Source organism: Lissotriton vulgaris, chromosome 2_2 (genome assembly GCF_964263255.1).
Source record: "Lissotriton vulgaris chromosome 2_2, aLisVul1.2, whole genome shotgun sequence".
In the NCBI taxonomy this organism is placed as follows: domain Eukaryota; kingdom Metazoa; phylum Chordata; class Amphibia; order Caudata; family Salamandridae; genus Lissotriton; species Lissotriton vulgaris.
The window spans coordinates 315,928,771-315,946,608 of record NC_141688.1 but is presented as its reverse complement, the minus strand read 5'-3'; the positions used below and the strand labels follow the sequence as shown (position 1 = coordinate 315,946,608).

At 53.0% G+C, this 17,838-nt stretch overlaps 1 protein-coding gene across 1 annotated transcript in view; it reads left to right on the top strand.

The window, feature by feature from the left end:
* The window catches only part of AMBRA1 (autophagy and beclin 1 regulator 1), a 962,358-nt gene that overhangs the window by 389,151 nt on the left and 555,369 nt on the right, over positions 1-17,838 (top strand). Inside the window, exon 10 of the mRNA XM_086959655.1 lies at positions 451-531. Coding sequence (XP_086815781.1) covers positions 451-531 — 81 coding nt within the window. The remainder of the gene's footprint in view (positions 1-450; positions 532-17,838) is intronic.

Here is a 17,838-nt window from a genome sequence, read left to right as displayed (position 1 = left end):
ACCATTCTCCTTTTATGTTGCTTTTGTTTCTGCAGTTTTTTCTAACAAACTGTTCCCATCTTTTACCTGCCGTTTCATCATTTTTTTTAGTATCAATCCCTGTTATTTTCTGAACTCTTTTTTTAATCTTATTTGTTTACCCATACTCCTCTTTCCCATACCTCTTCTGTCAGTAATTTCTCTTTGCATGTCTTTCCCCTCTCTTGTCTCCTGTTGTTGTATTTCTCTTTTTCCTTTTTGCGCTCTTTTTTTTTTTTTACTGTTTCTTGCTTGTCCCTTCTACTTCATTTTTCCTCATCATTTTCACCCCCTTCTTCCTCTTCCACTAGTATTCTGGTATTCAGTCAGCTTTTAGTTGGTGCCCTCTGTCTCTGAAGTTACTCATTTAAGTGGAATAAAGTAGAAGCATCTCTTTCCTGCTGTCTAACCAGGTATTTTTTAATCTTTTAGGGACAATGGAGACCGGTCACGCCACCGAATCCCCAGGAATGCCCGGATGTCTGCACCCTCGCTTGGCCGTTTTGTGCCTAGGTAGGACAAGCTGTCACCAACAGCTATGTGTTTTGCCTTTTAGGAAGGCGCTGTTTATATTACTCCTATGGCAACCTTCTCTCCCAGCCATTGAAGAGGTATACATCGATCACTCCGTCTCCTCCAGGGTTGCTTCTCCAGTTATCCATCTGCTGCCCCCCCCCTTCTGCGCCATCCCCTGGACAGGTGTTACGGTCACACCTCAGCGGCCCCTCCTGCACTATCCCCTCTTGAGTCGTTCTTCCTGTCACCCCCTGGTGCCCCCTCCTTCTGCGCCATCCCCTGGACAGGTGTTAGGGTCACACCTCAGCGGCCCCTCCTGCACTATCCCCTCTTGAGTCCTTCTTCCTGTCACCCCCCTGGTGCCCCCTCCCCCCCCTTCTGTGCCATACCCTGGACAGGTGGTACGGTCACACCTCAGCGGCCCCTCCTGCACTATCCCCTCTGGAGTCGTTCTTCCTGGCACCCCTCTGGTGTCTCCTTCTGCACCATCCCCTGGACAGGTGTTAGGGTCACACCTCAGCGGCCCCTCCTGCACTATCCCCACTTGAGTCGTTCTTCCTGTCACCCCTCTGGTGCCCCCTGTTCTGCACCATCCCCTGGACAGGTGGTACGGTCACACCTCAGCGGCCCCTCCTGCACTATCCCCTCTGGAGTCGTTCTTCCTGGCACCCCTCTGGTGTCTCCTTCTGCACCATCCCCTGGACAGGTGGTACGGTCACACCTCAGCGGCCCCTCCTGCACTATCCCCTCTTGAGTCGTTCTTCCTGTCACCCCTCTGGTGCCCCCTGTTCTGCGCCATCCCCTGGACAGGTGGTACGGTCACACCTCAGCGGCCCCTCCTGCACTATCCCCTCTTGAGTCGTTCTTCCTGTCACCCCTCTGGTGCCCCCCCCTTCTGCGCCATCCCCTGGACAGGTGTTACGGTCACACCTCAGCGGCCCCTCCTGCACTATCCCCTCTTGAGTCCTTCCTGTCACCCCTCTGGTGCCCCCCCTTCTGCGCCATCCCCTGGACAGGTGTTACGGTCACACCTCAGCGGCCCCTCCTGCACTATCCCCACTTGAGTCGTTCTTCCTGTCACCCCTCTGGTGCCCCCTGTTCTGCGCCATCCCCTGGACAGGTGGTACGGTCACACCTCAGCGGCCCCTCCTGCACTATCCCCACTTGAGTCGTTCTTCCTGTCACCCCTCTGGTGCCCCCTGTTCTGCGCCATCCCCTGGACAGGTGGTACGGTCACACCTCAGCGGCCCCTCCTGCACTATCCCCTCTTGAGTCGTTCTTCCTGTCACCCCTCTGGTGCCCCCCCCTTCTGCGCCATCCCCTGGACAGGTGTTACGGTCACACCTCAGCGGCCCCTCCTGCACTATCCCCTCTTGAGTCCTTCCTGTCACACCTCTGGTGCCCCCCCCCCTTCTGCGCCATCCCCTGGACAGGTGTTAGGGTCACACCTCAGCAGCCCCTCCTGCACTATCCCCTCTTGAGTCCTTCTTCCTGTCACCCCCCCCTTCTGCGCCATCCCCTGGACAGGTGTTAGGGTCACACCTCAGCGGCCCCTCCTGCACTATCCCCACTTGAGTCGTTCTTCCTGTCACCCCTCTGGTGCCCCCTGTTCTGCGCCATCCCCTGGACAGGTGGTACGGTCACACCTCAGCGGCCCCTCCTGCACTATCCCCTCTTGAGTCGTTCTTCCTGTCACCCCCCTGGTCCCCCCCCCCCCTTCTGCACCATCCCCTGGACAGGTGTTGCGGTCACACCTCAGCGGCCCCTCCTGCACTATCCCCTCTTGAGTCGTTCTTCCTGTCACCCCTCTGGTGCCCTCCCCTTCTGCGCCATCCCTTGGACAGGTGTTAGGGTCACACCTCAGCGGCCCCTCCTGCACTATCCTCTCTTGAGTCGTTCTTCCGGGCACCCCTCTGGTGCCCCCCCGTTCTGTGCCATCTTCTGGACAGGTGTTACGGTCACACCTCAGCGGCCCCTCCTGCACCATCCCCTCTTGAGTCCTTCTTCCTGTCACCCCTCTGGTGTCTCCTTCTGCACCATCCCCTGGACAGGTGGTACGGTCACACCTCAGCGGCCCCTCTGCACTATCCCCTCTTGAGTCGTTCTTCCTATCACCCCTCTGGTGCCCCCTGTTCTGCGCCATCCCCTGGACAGGTGGTATGGTCACACCTCAGCGGCCCCTCCTGCACTATCCCCTCTTGAGTCGTTCTTCCTGGCACCCCTCTGGTGTCTCCTTCTGCACCATCCCCTGGACAGGTGGTAAGGTCACACCTCAGCGGCCCCTCTGCACTATCCCCTCTTGAGTCGTTTTTCCTGGCACCCCTCTGGTGCCCCCCCCCCTTCTGCGCCATCCCCTGGACAGGTGTTAGGGTGACACCTCAGCGGCCCCTCCTGCACTATCCCCTCTTGAGTCGTTCATCCTGGCACCCCTCTGGTGCCCCCCCCTTCTGCGCCATCCCCTGGACAGGTGTTAGGGTCACACCTCAGCGGCCCCTCCTGCACTATCCCCCCTTGAGTCCTTCTTCCTGTCACCCCTCTGGTGCCCCCTGTTCTGCGCCATCCCCTGGACAGGTGTTACGGTCACACCTCAGCGGCCCCTCCTGCACTATCCCCACTTGAGTCGTTCTTCCTGTCACCCCTCTGGTGCCCCCTGTTCTGCGCCATCCCCTGGACAGGTGGTACGGTCACACCTCAGCGGCCCCTCCTGCACTATCCCTCTTGAGTCCTTCTTCCTGTCACCCCTCTGGTGCCCCCCCCTTCTGCGCCATCCCCTGGACAGGTGTTAGGGTCACACCTCAGCGGCCCCTCCTGCACTATCCCCTCTTGAGTCCTTCCTGTCACCCCTCTGGTGCCCCCCCTTCTGCGCCATCCCCTGGACAGGTGGTACGGTCACACCTCAGCGGCCCCTCCTGCACTATCCCCTCTTGAGTCCTACTTCCTGTCACCCCCCTGGTGCCCCCCCCTTCTGCACCATCCCCTGGACAGGTGGTACGGTCGCACCTCAGCGGCCCCTCCTGCACTATCCCCTCTTGAGTCCTTCTTCCTGTCACCCCTCTGGTGCCCCCTGTTCTGCGCCATCCCCTGGACAGGTGTTACGGTCACACCTCAGCGGCCCCTCCTGCACTATCCCCTCTGGAGTCGTTCTTCCTGGCACCCCTCTGGTATCTCCTTCTGCACTATCCCTGCTGTAGATGTATTTCTGCACCATCCCCTGTGCAGATGTTGTTCTCCAACATTAGATCTTTTATATTTTCACATGCTCAGTCATTCCCTGTTGTATCAGTCAATCGAGGGTTTATAAAGCGCTGCATATCACCCGTGAGCGTCTCAAGGCGCTGGAGTTGCTCGCTGCTTCGTGGTGCTCTGTTCATTCTAACAGCCAGTCTGTAGTCCTTTCTTGAATTGCCATAGCGTAGAGGCAATCCAGAGTTGCATGAGAAGGTCAGTCCCAGCTTTGGCCCCCAGGTGTGCGAGGCAGGCAATTCCCATTAATGTTGAAAAGCAGCAAATACTGTGTCAATGGCATTAGGATTCAACTAAATTGCTTGTTTAGTGGCGCATCCTCATTTGAAACTATGCAATCTTCAGCCAGTGAAATAAAAGTGCTGAGCTCTTCTACGTCCAATAGAGCGCGCCATAGCTCAGATTTCTACTGCACGCCTGAGGTGCTTCTCAAGTAGAGCTCTATTTCTACCCCTCAGTGGCCATATTCTATTACTTTTTCTGGTCTACCCTGTAGTTGAACCAGCACTGCCTTCAGTTTATAAAGTACTGTCAGTTGTGTATATGGTAAATTTTCTGGATACCCTCCGTTTTCTGGGACAATAAGATCTCTCCCAACAACTGCTGTCATGAGTGAAACAGAGAAAAACTAATTTCGAATCCTACCCTACCTATGGTCCGAAGAATCGATGCTAATGATATACATGAACATTGTATGTATTGCCTTTGTCCTGTGCACAATGCTTTTCTCTGGACAGGGACAGAAGGTTGGCACTGTATCTAGTGCAGAAAAAGAAGTACCCTCCATCTAAGGGCAATGCCCTCTCATCTGGGGATGATTCTGCAAAAAGTACTCGACCAAGCTCTTCCAACAAAGGTGAGAAGCGTGAAAAAGGAAATGAGTTAGTCTTGCAGCCAAAAGCACCTTCAGCTACCTCTTCACAGGAAAAAACCAAAATTTTTCTTTGAAAATGCTCCAGGAAGGGCAAACGCTAAGCTATTCTATGATTCTAGTCTACTCCGATATTCCCATTGTCACCTGTGGACCATCCTCGTCAATGACTGCTCCGGTGACCATCAGACCTTCGTCGACTATGACGGCCCCATCAGCAGCAAGACCATTTTCAGTGATGACAACGTTGATGACCTGTGACAAAGAGCGCTCTTTCTGCATGGTTGCTCCCTCTTTTTGCTGAACTGCTGATGTACTTTGATGTACTTTGACTGAGTGTGCCCTGGGATGCTGCCAGTAGAGTCCGAAGATCTCCAAATCGTGTCAGAGGCAGAAGACTCAGACGACCCCGTCCCTCCTGGTCAAAGAGTGAGTACTACTGCCCCTACCCCAACCCCGCCAACAAAACCAAAGGCAATGGTCAAGAGATTTTGCCTGCTGGCCCCAGTCGCGACTGAAAACACACTTCAGAAGCCCCGCCTCTGGGCTCGGCTCCAAAGAAAAAAGATAAGCCGTCCAGTAGCTTGGGACCGAGCAAACCGCATGTACCAATCCTTTTCTTCCAGGGGATCCTCATCAATAGTCATAAGCATTAAAATATTCCCGCCCATGCGCGGGACCCCGGAAACACTATATTATATGTGCCCCACATATATATATATATATATATATATATATATATATATATATATATATATATATATATATATATATATATATATATATATATATATATATATATATATATATATATATATATATATATATATATATATATATATATACAATAGCAGCCAAATCACATTAGAGCTGAAATATGCTGTGAAGAATTTCCACCATACATGTATAATAAGCATTAGAAACATGAGAAACAACCCCAAAGATTGTTTAGAAATTGTTTTAATGCTCAGAGAGCAGTAGAAATTCTCATAACTCACTGGAAGCATAGGAAGCTCCCAGGCTGCATTGCAAACACACAGTCTAAAAAGACTGAAAAGCTAACCTGTAGCTGAATAGCAATAAACTGACACCGTGCCTTTAAGGCATTCATGACCCCCAGTATCCCATCATGCCCCAGGGGTGACAGTTAGGTCAGTTGTTCTTTCCGGCTCCTTCAGTGAAGGACCCTGGTTACACAGCTCCACTATTTTTCTGGTTTTTGACAGAAAAATACTTCTTTTTTGACAACTTTTACTCTTACTTCGACATTTAACATCTAGTCAAGTAAGATACTGCTTGTTTTCAGCAGTTTAGTGAACATTTTCCTCTGAGAATGCCTTCACTCTTTGATAAATGCAAGTCTTGTGGAAACTAGAAGGCAAAATCAGACAACCACGACGTCTGTATCCTTTGTCTGCCTGAAGACCATGATCCAGGCACCTGTCCACATTGTGAGAACCTGTCAGGAAGAACTCTCAAGGACAGGGAAAGGATTCGAATTTATGGCCTGGCTCACAGGGCTTCAAGAGGAAGATCTCCAGTGAAGAAGGGCTCCAAGAAGACTCATACATCTTCAAGAAAGAAGTCTTCATACCCTTCAACTTCAGCGTCGGGCTCGGCGCTGAAAGAAAAACCACAGGAGAAGTTTTCCTCTTCAAAACTACCGTCGACGGCGGGCTCGCCGTCGAGGAGAAGACCAGGTACGTCGACGACGTCGAAATCCCCTCCGCCGTCGTCAACCGGGCGACGATCGGCGTCGAGGAAGGCTACACCGTCAACCGGGCGACGGTCGGCCTCGAGATCCATTACCCCTCCGCCTTCGTCAACCAGGCGACGACCGGTGTCGAGGGAGGTCACTTCGCCGTCGTCAACCAGGCGACGACCGGCGTCGAGAAGTGTGACCCCTTCGCCGTCGCCCAAGAAGCGGCGATCGGCGTCGAGGACCAAGACCCCTCCGCCGTCGACAGTAGCTCGTCGATCGGCGTCGAGGAAGCAGTCTCCGTCAGTGCAGCATCAGCGCTCGGCGTCGAGGGTGCCCAATACCCCTCCGCTGTCGTCGCACAGGCTTTCGACGTCGAGGCAGAGATCTCCGTCGACGGCCGACCATCGCTGTTTGACGTCGAGGCAGAAGGATCCGTCGACGACAGGACAGTGTCGTTCGACGTCGAGAGAGAAGCTTCCGTCGACGACAGGACATCGTCGTTCGACGTCGAGGCAGAGAGTTCCGTCGACGGCCGGTCATTGCCGTTCGACGTCGAGGCAGAGGGCTCCGTCGACGGCTACTCATCGCCGCTCAACGTCGAGAGACTACAGATTCTCTCATGGACATTCTGGGTCGAGATTGTTTGATCCTCCGACTCCCCGAAGGCGTTCGACGACGAGAAAAGAACGCTCGACGTCGAGGCATTCAGATGCAATCATGGTGACGGAATCTGCGTCTCATCATTCATCTTATCGGTCCTCTGGCTCCTCAACTGAACATTCAAGGTCCAGAAGCCCTGTACACAGAACTCCTGAGCGTCGACCAGATCCATCGGCCGAACGAATCAGGCTGTCACCTAGATGGTACAGATCTTTGGACCATTGGCGAGATGCTGGGGCTACCAAGCGTATGCAGGAATATGACAGCCCACACCACAGGTCTCCTCTCCAAGATGTGGTGGAGGAGATGGACAAGCGTAGCCCACCCAGGCGCAAATCCCCTGTGAGACTACCCACCAAAGCACCCAGAAGATCCCGATCTCCTAGAGGGGAACATCGAATGGAAGGTCGGATAAGGTCTCGCTCTCCTAGGGGCAAATTGCCCGTGAGATCACCAGCCAGATCCCCCAGAACATCCCGATCTCCTAGAAAGGAACCTCGGACGAAAGATCGGATCAGATCTCGCTCCCCTAGACGGGAGGAGCGTTCAAGAAGGTCATGGGAGCGGAGACTCAGCGCTCACCGTAGACGTCGATGTACTCCGTCTACTTCTTCAACCTCTTCTACCAGATCGTCAAAGAGGGACTACTCCCCGACGTTGACGGACAGTCCTACGTCCAGGTCCTCCCCAGTGGATGACATTGGCACGTATCTGGATGTGCTGCAAAGAGGTGCGCTTAAACTGAACATCGAGATGTCTGTCCCTCAAGTAACAACGACAGTCATTTTTGAAACTTTACACAAAAAGGCCATCTCCAGACCTCTGCTGCCTTTAGTCCCGGGGATTATGGACCCTGTCAAGGAGGTTTTCCTAACCCCAGCAGCAATCAGAGCAGTACCGGGCCGCATTCAGAAGAAGTACAAACCGGCAGCCTATGACCCGGTGTTTGTAAAATCTGACCCTCCAGCAGACTCTGTGATTGTGGCAGCGGCGAGGAAGACACATGCGGTTGCTGGTTCCTCTTCAGTCCCGCCAGATAAGGACAGCAAAACTCAAGACTCCTGGGGTCGAAAGGTTTGCAACTCTGCTGCTTCCACTCTTAAGGTCGCTAGTGCAGCTGCGCTTCTGGGACGATATGACAGAGCTTTATGGGACTCGAAGGAAAGATTCAAAGCCAAGCTGCCAAAAGAGGACCAGCAGGACTTTGAAGAAACTGTTACAGAGGGGTGTCTGGTGGCGAATCAGATGATAAGCACGGCCGCGGATGGGGCGGTGCTTTCGGCTCACTCCTATTCCCATGGAGTTTGTGCCAGAAGATCGGCCTGCTTGCGCCTTACAGGTCTGAAACCGGATGCTCAGCATCGGATTCTGAATCTTCCCTTTTCGGGTTCCGCTCTCTTCGGAGAACATGCGGATGAAGAGATGACCCGAATGAAGACTGAGCTGGATACGGTGAAGGCGGTGGGCTTGGAGAAGAAAAAGGAATTCAAGCGCCGCTTCAAGACCAACAGGGGGAGAGGGGCTCAACAGAGGGTTCAAACCCCTCAGTGGTCCCAAAATAAAACTCAAGGGAAACCCCAGTTTCGTGGCAATCCCAGCAGAGGTAGAGGAGGTCACCAACAGTCCTCCAACACCACAAGAGGTGGAAAGGCCTGAACAGAGGCTTCCTCTGACGCCGTTGCCCACTCCAGTGGGAGGAAGTGCTTCACAACACCTGGCAGAGTGGGTCAGCATCACAAAAGATCAGTGGGTGCTGAGTATACTGCGCAATGGATACAGGATACGTTTCCGTGCTCTTCCAAAGAGCATCCCTCCAAAGAGCTCTTGCCCTCACCAGCTAAGCTTGCTCCGACGAGAGGTGAAAATCCGGCTGCAAAAAAGAGCGATAGAAGAGGTTCCTCTCGCTCTAAGAGGAAAAGGAGTTTACTCCAGATATTTCCTTGTCCCCAAAAAAGATCAGGAGGACAAGTTCAGACCTATACTCGACCTACGACTATTAAACAAAGTCATTGTCAAGGAAAAGTTCCGCATGTTAGCGCTTCACCAAATATGTCCACATCTTCAAGCCGGAGATTGGATGTGTTCGGTGGATCTGCAAGATGCGTACTTTCACATCCCGATTGCGCAACAACATCGCAAGTACCTAAGGTTTGTCGTAGGGAACAAACACTACCAGTACAAGGTGTTACCCTTCGGTCTCAAGTCCGCACCACGAGTCTTCACCAAATGCATGGCAGTGGTGGCGGCTTTCCTTCACAAGAAGGGTCTCTTCATTTACCCATACCTGAACGACTGGCTCCTAAAAGGTCCATCTCCGGTACAAGTAACGCACAATCTGCAACTGTGCCTGCACCAGCTACACAGACTCGGCCTCCATGTGAACCTGGGGAAGTCAGTCCAGCGGCCTACACAGTCCATCCACTACCTAGGCTCCGTTCTAGACACAAGCTTGGGAAAAGCGTTTCCTTCGGAGGAGAGACTTTTTTCCATGAAACTGAAATGTGGAATTCTGCTAGAGTCTCGGCTTCCAACAGCCCGACAAGTAGCATCTCTACTGGGTTCCATGGCGTCCTGCATTTTTCTCATCCCAAACGCCAGGCTGAGAATGCGTCCTCTACAACAGGCTCTGGAGGATCAGTGGGACCAAGCGACAGGACGCTGGGAAGATCGAATCAATCTTTCCCAGGCGACAAAAGAGACCATCAGATGGTGGACTCGGAGAAAGAATGTGATGGTGGGGGTGCCGTTTCACCAACCCATTCCTTCCCAGTCTATAGTGACGGATGCCTCCCTGCAAGGCTGGGGAGCGCACATGGGTCCGCTTCAGATTCAAGGCCAGTGGTCTGCGCAGGAACAGACATACCACATCAACATGCTGGAACTCAGAGCGGTTTTCCTGGCTCTCAAAGCTTTCCTACCAGCGATCACATCCAACTCAGTCCTGATTCAGACGGACAATACGACCACCATGTTCTATCTGAACAAACAAGGAGGCACAAGATCTCGCCCACTATCTCGAGAGGCTCAGACAATCTGGCATTGGCTCCTCTCTCGAGGTCTCACAGTAGTGGCAGTGCACCTTCCAGGCGAGTTGAACGTCAAGGCAGATGCGCTCAGCAGGCACTTCGATGATCAGCCAGACTGGGTGCTAAGCGACGAAGTAGTAGAAGAGCTTTTTCGTTGCTGGGGTCGTCCATCCATAGACTTGTTTGCAGACGACGAAAACACCAAATGCCACGCCTTCGCGTCCAGGTTCCACAGGCCAGGGACGCAGGGGAACGCTCTACTGTTGGATTGGGCAGGGATGTTCGCATACACGTTTCCTCCCCTAGCGCTGATTCCGAGAGTAGTTTCCAAGCTCCTCAGGTCGAACATGGAAATGATCCTGATTGCTCCGGATTGGCCTCGGCAGTGGTGGTATCCGGACCTTCTACATCGGTCTGTGTGTCCACACAAACGGCTCCCTTGCAGGCCGGACCTGTTGAGCAAGATGAACGGGAGGATAATGCATCCCAACCTCCCATCATTGAACCTAACAGCATGGCTCCTGAGGTCCTGCAATATGGACATTTGAACTTGCCTTCCGAATGCATGAACATTTTAAAGGAGGCTAAGAGACCGTCCACGAGAGCGTCCTATGCTTTCAAGTGGAAAAGGTTTTACTTGTGGTGTAGAGATCATCATTTGGATCCGACTAAGGGGCAGGAGGACGTCATCTTACCATACCTCCTTTCCCTCGCAACTGCTGGTTTAAAGTACGCTTCAATTAGAGTGCATTTGTCAGCTATTGTAGCATACAGAAAATCACCTGATCAGATGTCTTTCTTTCAGGTTCCAGTGGTCAAGGACTTCCTCCAGGGGTTGAAGAAAGTGTATCCCCCTGTGCGAAATCCTCTCCCCCGTGGGAATTGAACCTAGTTCTATCAAGGTTAATGTCTCCACCTTTCGAGCCCATCCACAAGGCTTCCTTACAACATCTCTCTTGGAAGGCAGCTTTTTTGGTGGCGATTACCTCTGCGCGCAGAGTAAGTGAGATACAAGCGCTCTGTGCGAAGGAACCATATACTGTATTCCACCACAACAGAGTAGTCCTAAGGGCTCACCCATCTTTCTTGCCTAAGGTCATCTCTGATTTTCATATAAATCAGTCTATTTCCCTCCCTTCCTTTTTTCCAAATCCTACGACCCCAGCCGAGCGGTCACTTCACTCCTTAGCTCTTAAGAGAGTGCTTAAGTTTTATTTGGAAAAGACTAAAGGGATTAGGAAAACGAACCAACTGTTTGTGAACTATGGCTCAATGAGAACAGGTTTTCCAGCGGCCAAGAGGTCCATCTCCAGATGGATTGTCTCTTGCATTAAGTTGGCCTATCAGCTAGCAGGCAAACCTTTGTTGATGTCTCCAAAAGCGCATTCCACTAGAGGGAAGGCTGCTACAGTAGCTTTCTTGCATGACATCCCAATGTCGGAAATATGCAAGGCAGCAACCTGGAAATCAGTTCATACCTTTACGAGACATTACTGTCTCTAATCGGATTCCAGGGCCGATACTCAAGTAGGGCAAGCCTCTTTGAGGAATCTGTTTGGGTAGTCTATCGTCTACTCAGATTTATTGATGAGATTACAGTCTTATCATTCCTTTGCCCGCAGGGATGAGGAGAGGCTCGCTACTCTATTCTAATGCTTATGACTATTGATGAGGATCCCCTGGAAGAGAAGGATTAGTTACTTACCTGTAATCCTAGTTCTCTTCCAGGGGTATCCTCATCAAAGTCATAAGCAACCCTCCCGCCTCCCCGGGCAAAGGATACTCTTTAATAAGGAGATATTGTTAACCTATGTGTTATTGGGTTTGTTTTCAGTCTCCGAAAAGAACAACTGACCTAACTGTCACCCCTGGGGCATGATGGGATACTGGGGGTCATGAGTGCCTTAACCCCTTCCAGGCTCATGACGAGCTGGGCTCGTCATGGTGTAGCCTCCTCGCACGCTGATGACGAGACCAGCTCGTCATGTAACATGGGTTTTTGAAAATCTCAGCATAGATCTAGAATACCCCGAGCGCGCATGTGGTTAAAGGCACAGTGTCAGTTTATTGCTATTCAGCTACAGGTTAGCTTTTCAGTCTTTTTAGACTGTGTGTTTGCAATGCAGCCTGGGAGCTTCCTATGCTTCCAGTGAGTTATGAGAATTTCTACTGCTTTCTGAGCATTAAAACAATTTCTAAACAATCTTTGGGGTTGTTTCTCATGTTTCTAATGCTTATTATACATGTATGGTGGAAATTCTTCACAGCATATTTCAGCTCTAATGTGATTTGGCTGCTATTGCTTGTTTTTAGGTCGAGCGTAGCGATGGACCTCTTGTATACTTTAGTATACCTATATGCTTACAATATGTGGACACGAGTCGGAAGCGCGCATTTTCCGTCTCGGATTTGGCCTTGTGAGCGCGCGTTTGCTGCTGGCATGAGCTGTGAGCATGTACGGCGGCGTCAGCAGCGTCTGTTCTCGCGCTCCTGCTTTCACTTTTGCGACGCCACATGAGCCTCTCGCAGGCACCTTCACTGCCGCCGACCTCTCCCCCTCAGTGCTTGTTTCCATTGCTGCCTGGTGTGCACCCAGCCGTCCTTGTTTATTGTATCAGCGGGCACGTTTATGTTTTACTTTTCAGTTATACCCAGAACGCATAGAATGATGTATGAATAACACGGGTGCACACTTTTAACAAAGCGACTGTGGCTCTCAGTCCGTCACCCCCATCCCGCCCCCGTGCGCCGTGCTTAATGTGTCACTCGCCCGCCTCCTCGTCCGCCTGTCCGGAGGCTCACCGCCTTGGCAGCTGCTGCGATGCCGGGTACGGGATGAGACACAGGCAGGAGAGGAATAAAACCAGGCAGCCCTGGGCCCGGCAGCTCAGAGAGGGAGAGTGCTGCCGGCTCCTGCAAAATCACTGGCAGAGCACTCCTTGTTTCCTTCCCTTCTGTTTTTTGGAGGGCCCTGCAGCTGCAGTTTGCTTCATGGCCACTCCTTTCTTAATAAGGCGCTGTCATGCACTCTTATTTATATTGCCACCCCAAGAGGGGTGTCGGCTATCTTGGAACAGCAAATGAAAATGAAAATAAACAGCCTCTGCGGTATCAAGTCGTGATGCATGCACGCGTGTGTCATCACTGTGTGGCTGCCGCATCGGCATGATTTATATGTCCTCATACATGAAGACACACGTGCAATAGTGCAGCATCACTTGGAAAGAAGCATTGTATTTTTCATTTTTCCGTTGCTAAGCAACATCGGCCAAGAGCTTTGGCAAAGCCAATAGCGCGACACGTCGGCTTTGCCAATGCTTGTTACAATTTGTTCGAGGCATGTGGGCTGCTGAATTCATATCTGTGCATAGTCCGCCACCTAGTGTTGGGTCCGGATGATTGCACATTGTTGTCCTGGAAGAGTCTTCGAAGTATCACGAGATAGGTGGCTCCTCCCCTGGACTACAGTGCGCATGGGCATCGCCTCCATCCCCAGATTGTTTTTTTCCGCCATAGGGTTCGGATGTGTTTTCGGTTCCCTCCTTCGGAACCGATAGTTGTTCGATATACTTGAGACCAAAAGGTCTTTAGGCTGGGCGTCGGTATAGTTGCGTTCGGGTTCTCTTACTGACTCTCAGCTCCAATCTCCTACTGCCCTTCCACGTGCTTCGACGCGGACGGGCCTACACTACCGCATTTGCTATGGAGCGGACTCCATTCAAGAAGTGTCCGCTATGTCACTCGAAATATTCGCACCTCGACGTGCACCCCGTGTGCAACACATGCTTGTCACCGGATCACCGTGAAGACACCTGCATGGCGTGTTCAAAGTTTAGGAGTAAGAAAACTTTGAAGATTCGCCGGGCTAATCGACTCCAGGCACAGTTGTCGGCTTCGGCACCCCCACCTGATGACATCTTTCAGGAATCGATCGAGGAGGAGGACGACGTACAGGAGTCGGACTCTGGCCCCGCGTCCGAGGAAGAGACCTACGACGCGGACGAGGAGGCCTGCGACGAAGTCTCCGGTGAGGTAGGGGACGACGAACTGATTTGTGCCACGATGGGAGATAGCTCGGAGGAAGAGCATCCCCAACCGGACTCCGGGGTTTCCCCCCGTCATACGGCCCAGGTCGAGGGATCGCCTTCGGGCCTTACCCGAGATCTTACTATAAGTCCTACGTCCCCGCCTCCGGGCCCGGTCACGGACATTTCTAGCAAGAAAACGAAAGTGAAGCCAACCGGTCCCGCACCCTCGGATGCGAAACCGAAACCGAAACTGGCGTTGGTGAAGAAGGTTCTGGAGGCGTCAACTTCCACGAAACCCAAAATGGCCGACCACAAGAGCCACGCCAAGATGGCCGACCACAAGAGCCGCGCCAAAATGGCCGACCCGAAGTCCTCTGGGTCGGCACCGAAGGTGAAGACTTCCGACGCGGCTGCGTCGGCACCGAAAGGGGTCGCGGACCCGAAGACGGCTTCGAAGAAGCGTCACGCCGACGGTGCGACAGGCCAAGGGGCGTCGGCACCGAAAAAGAGGCCTGCCGGCGACCGGGCTCTCGGAGACGAAGAGGCGCTCGAGACGGTTCAGCCCTCGGCGTCCCTTACAAAGAAGGTGGGAGAATCCTTGAAGCGGATCCAACAGTCCACTGTGGTTCCCAGCCAGGACACTGTCGTGCCTAGGCCCACGCCGAAGCCTGCCAAGAAACAAACGCCCATCCGTTTTACCCTTCCTCCCAAGTCGGCGCCGAAGGCCTTCGCGCCTAAGCAGGGCGGACATTCTCAGGAAGTATTGACGCCGAAAGCTGCCTTGGTGGTGTCGAAGCTTCGGCTCCAACCGCTCGCGGTGGAGGAACGTCGAGAGGTGACCATCGACGCCAACACCGGAAAATTGTCGCTCCTCAAACGAAAAATTACGTCGGAGCCGCCATTGGAACCTTTTAGGATTCCACTTAAGAGCAAAAAGTACTCTGCGGACTCTTCGGCTCTGATGGAACCTCTGTCTCCACAAGCCATGGAACGCTCGCCGGCCCATTCCCCAGTGCCTGATGTGGACGTGGAGGACGACGAGTACAACTATCCTGCGTACTCGGATCCGGAAGAGGAGCAGGTGCCCTGGACGGCAGGAGGCGACACGGACGACCTGCAGTCAGGCCAGGACACTCAACTTTTCGCCGCGAAGACGTCCCCGACGGAGGACTCGGCGGCGTTTAATGCCTTAATAGAGAGAGCTGCAGCGAACCATGACGTCGAACTGCACTCAGACCCTGTGGATGCGGACTTCTTAGTCGACACCTTCTCGGTAGCCGAAAAGCAAGTCAAGACGCTACCTATGCTCAAAGGGGTGCTGAAGCATGCACAGGAGGTATTCAAGGAGCCCACCCGGGCGCGGGTGGTCAATCCTCGCATCGACAGGAAGTATAAGGCGGCGCCCACGGATCCCACGTATATTAAGGGACATTTGCCATTGGACTCCCTGGTGGTGTCCAACGCTCGAAAGAGGGCGAATTCGCAGACTACTGGTGATGCTCCTCCCCCAGACAAAGAGTCAAAGATCTTTGAGGCATCAGGCAAACGCATTGCTGCACAGGCAGCAAACATCTGGAGGATCTCTAACACCCAAGCCCTGCTTGCACGTTATGATAGGGCCCATTATGACACATTAGAGGCCATCCTACAACACTTGCCTGACCAATACAAGGAGGCGGGGGAGATGCTCAGGGTTCAAGCCCGACATACAAACCACATTACTGGGTCAAACGGTGAATCCTGACCATCTGTTCGGCCCTGAGGTGGATGCCTCCCTAGAAAAAATGAAGAAAGATACCGAAACTGCCAAGTCTATGGGGGCTTTACAAAGTCAGCAGTTTCGGGGTGGTTCCTTTCGCCGCCCCAATTCAAGAGGCACCTCAAGAGGCCAGGCATCCCAGCCCACGCAATACTACAAGGGTAACACCCAGTCCTCGTATAACAACAACAAGGGCAGGGGTGGCTACAGAGGCAATAATATCAAAGGCAGAGGACGTGGAAACAATGCCTCCAGGTCCACCGCCTCCAACAAGCAGTGACGTCTTGTCACTTCCCCCCGATCACACAACACCTGTCGGGGGGAGACTACAGCAGTTCCTGCCGGCGTGGAGGTCCATCACCACGGACAGGTGGGTGAGGTCTCTTATCCAGTACGGGTACTGTCTAGAACTTACGTCCATTCCACCGGACATACCGCCAAGAGGCCGTGCTATGTCCGACGAGCACTTGACCTTGTTGCAGCAAGAAGTCCTAATCATGCTGCAAAAAGGGGCGATAGAGCTCGTTCCATTGCAAGAACGGGGAACAGGGGTTTACTCCCTGTATTTTCTAATCCCCAAAAAGGACGGATCACTCAGGCCGATCCTGGACCTCAGGCCCCTGAACTGGTACATCAACTCAGAGCACTTCCATATGCTCACATTGCAGCAGGTGCTTCCCCTGCTTCAACGGGGGGACTTCCTAGCAACGCTGGATCTGAAGGATGCCTATTTCCATATTCCCCTGCATCCTTCACACAGAAAGTATCTCAGATTCAAGATCTTGGACCAGCATTACCAGTTCAGAGTCCTGCCGTTCGGGGTCACCACGGCACCAAGAGTTTTCACCAAATGCCTAGCGACTGTAGCAGCGCATCTCCGTCGCCAGCACGTCCATGTCTTTCCATACCTAGACGACTGGCTTATTCAGGCAAAGACGGAACAGCAGTGCGTAGACCACGTGTCACGCACCATTCACCTCCTGCACGATCTGGGATTCTCTCTGAACTACCCAAAGTCCCATCTCCAGCCCGCCCACGTGCGACAGTATCTGGGCGCGACGATCAACACTCTGGCGGCCACTGCGCAGCCGAGTTCAGTGAGAATCGCCGGTATCCAGGCGCTGATCCAACGATTCAGACCCCAGACCTCGCTTCCAGCGAGGGTGTTCATGCAGTTGATAGGCATGATGGCCTCCTGCATCTCCATTGTCCCGCACGCGAGACTACATATGCGTCCGCTTCAGGAGTGCCTGGCACGTCAGTGGACTCAGGCTCATGGGCAACTGACAGACCTAGTGTTGGTGAGCGGTCGGGCGTACAACTCTCTGCATTGGTGGAATCCACAAAACCTTTGCAAGGGCCGACCATTCCAAGAGCCTGTCCCACAGATCATCCTGACAACGGACGCCTCTCTCCAGGGATGGGGAGCGCATGTACTCCATTACACAGTGCAGGGACTATGGACACTTCAGCAAAGGAAGATGCACATCAATGTGTTGGAACTGATGGCAATCTTCATGGCCTTAAAGGCGTTCAAAGTACATCTGTGCAACAAGGTCGTGTTGATCCGGACGGACAACATGACGGCCATGTACTACATCCAGAAGCAAGGGGGAACACACTCTCCACAGCTGTCTCATCTGGCTCAGAGCATGTGGAAGTGGGCCATTCAGAGGAACATCTTCCTCATGGCAGAACATCTCCCAGGCAAGGACAACCAGATGGCGGATCTGCTCAGCAGACACAGCCATCAGATGCACGAGTGGGAGTTACATCCATCAGTACTCCAACCGTACTTCCAAAGGTGGGGTCATCCAGAGATAGACCTGTTCGCCACAAAGGAGAACGCAAAATGCCAAAGCTTCGCCGCCAGGTTCCCACACCCCCAATCACAGGGCAATGCGATGTGGATGAACTGGTCAGGCAGATTTGCGTACGCTTTTCCCCCAGCACCTCTGATACCGCTGGTGGCACGCAAGCTCAGGCAACACTCGATGACGCTCATCCTGGTTGCT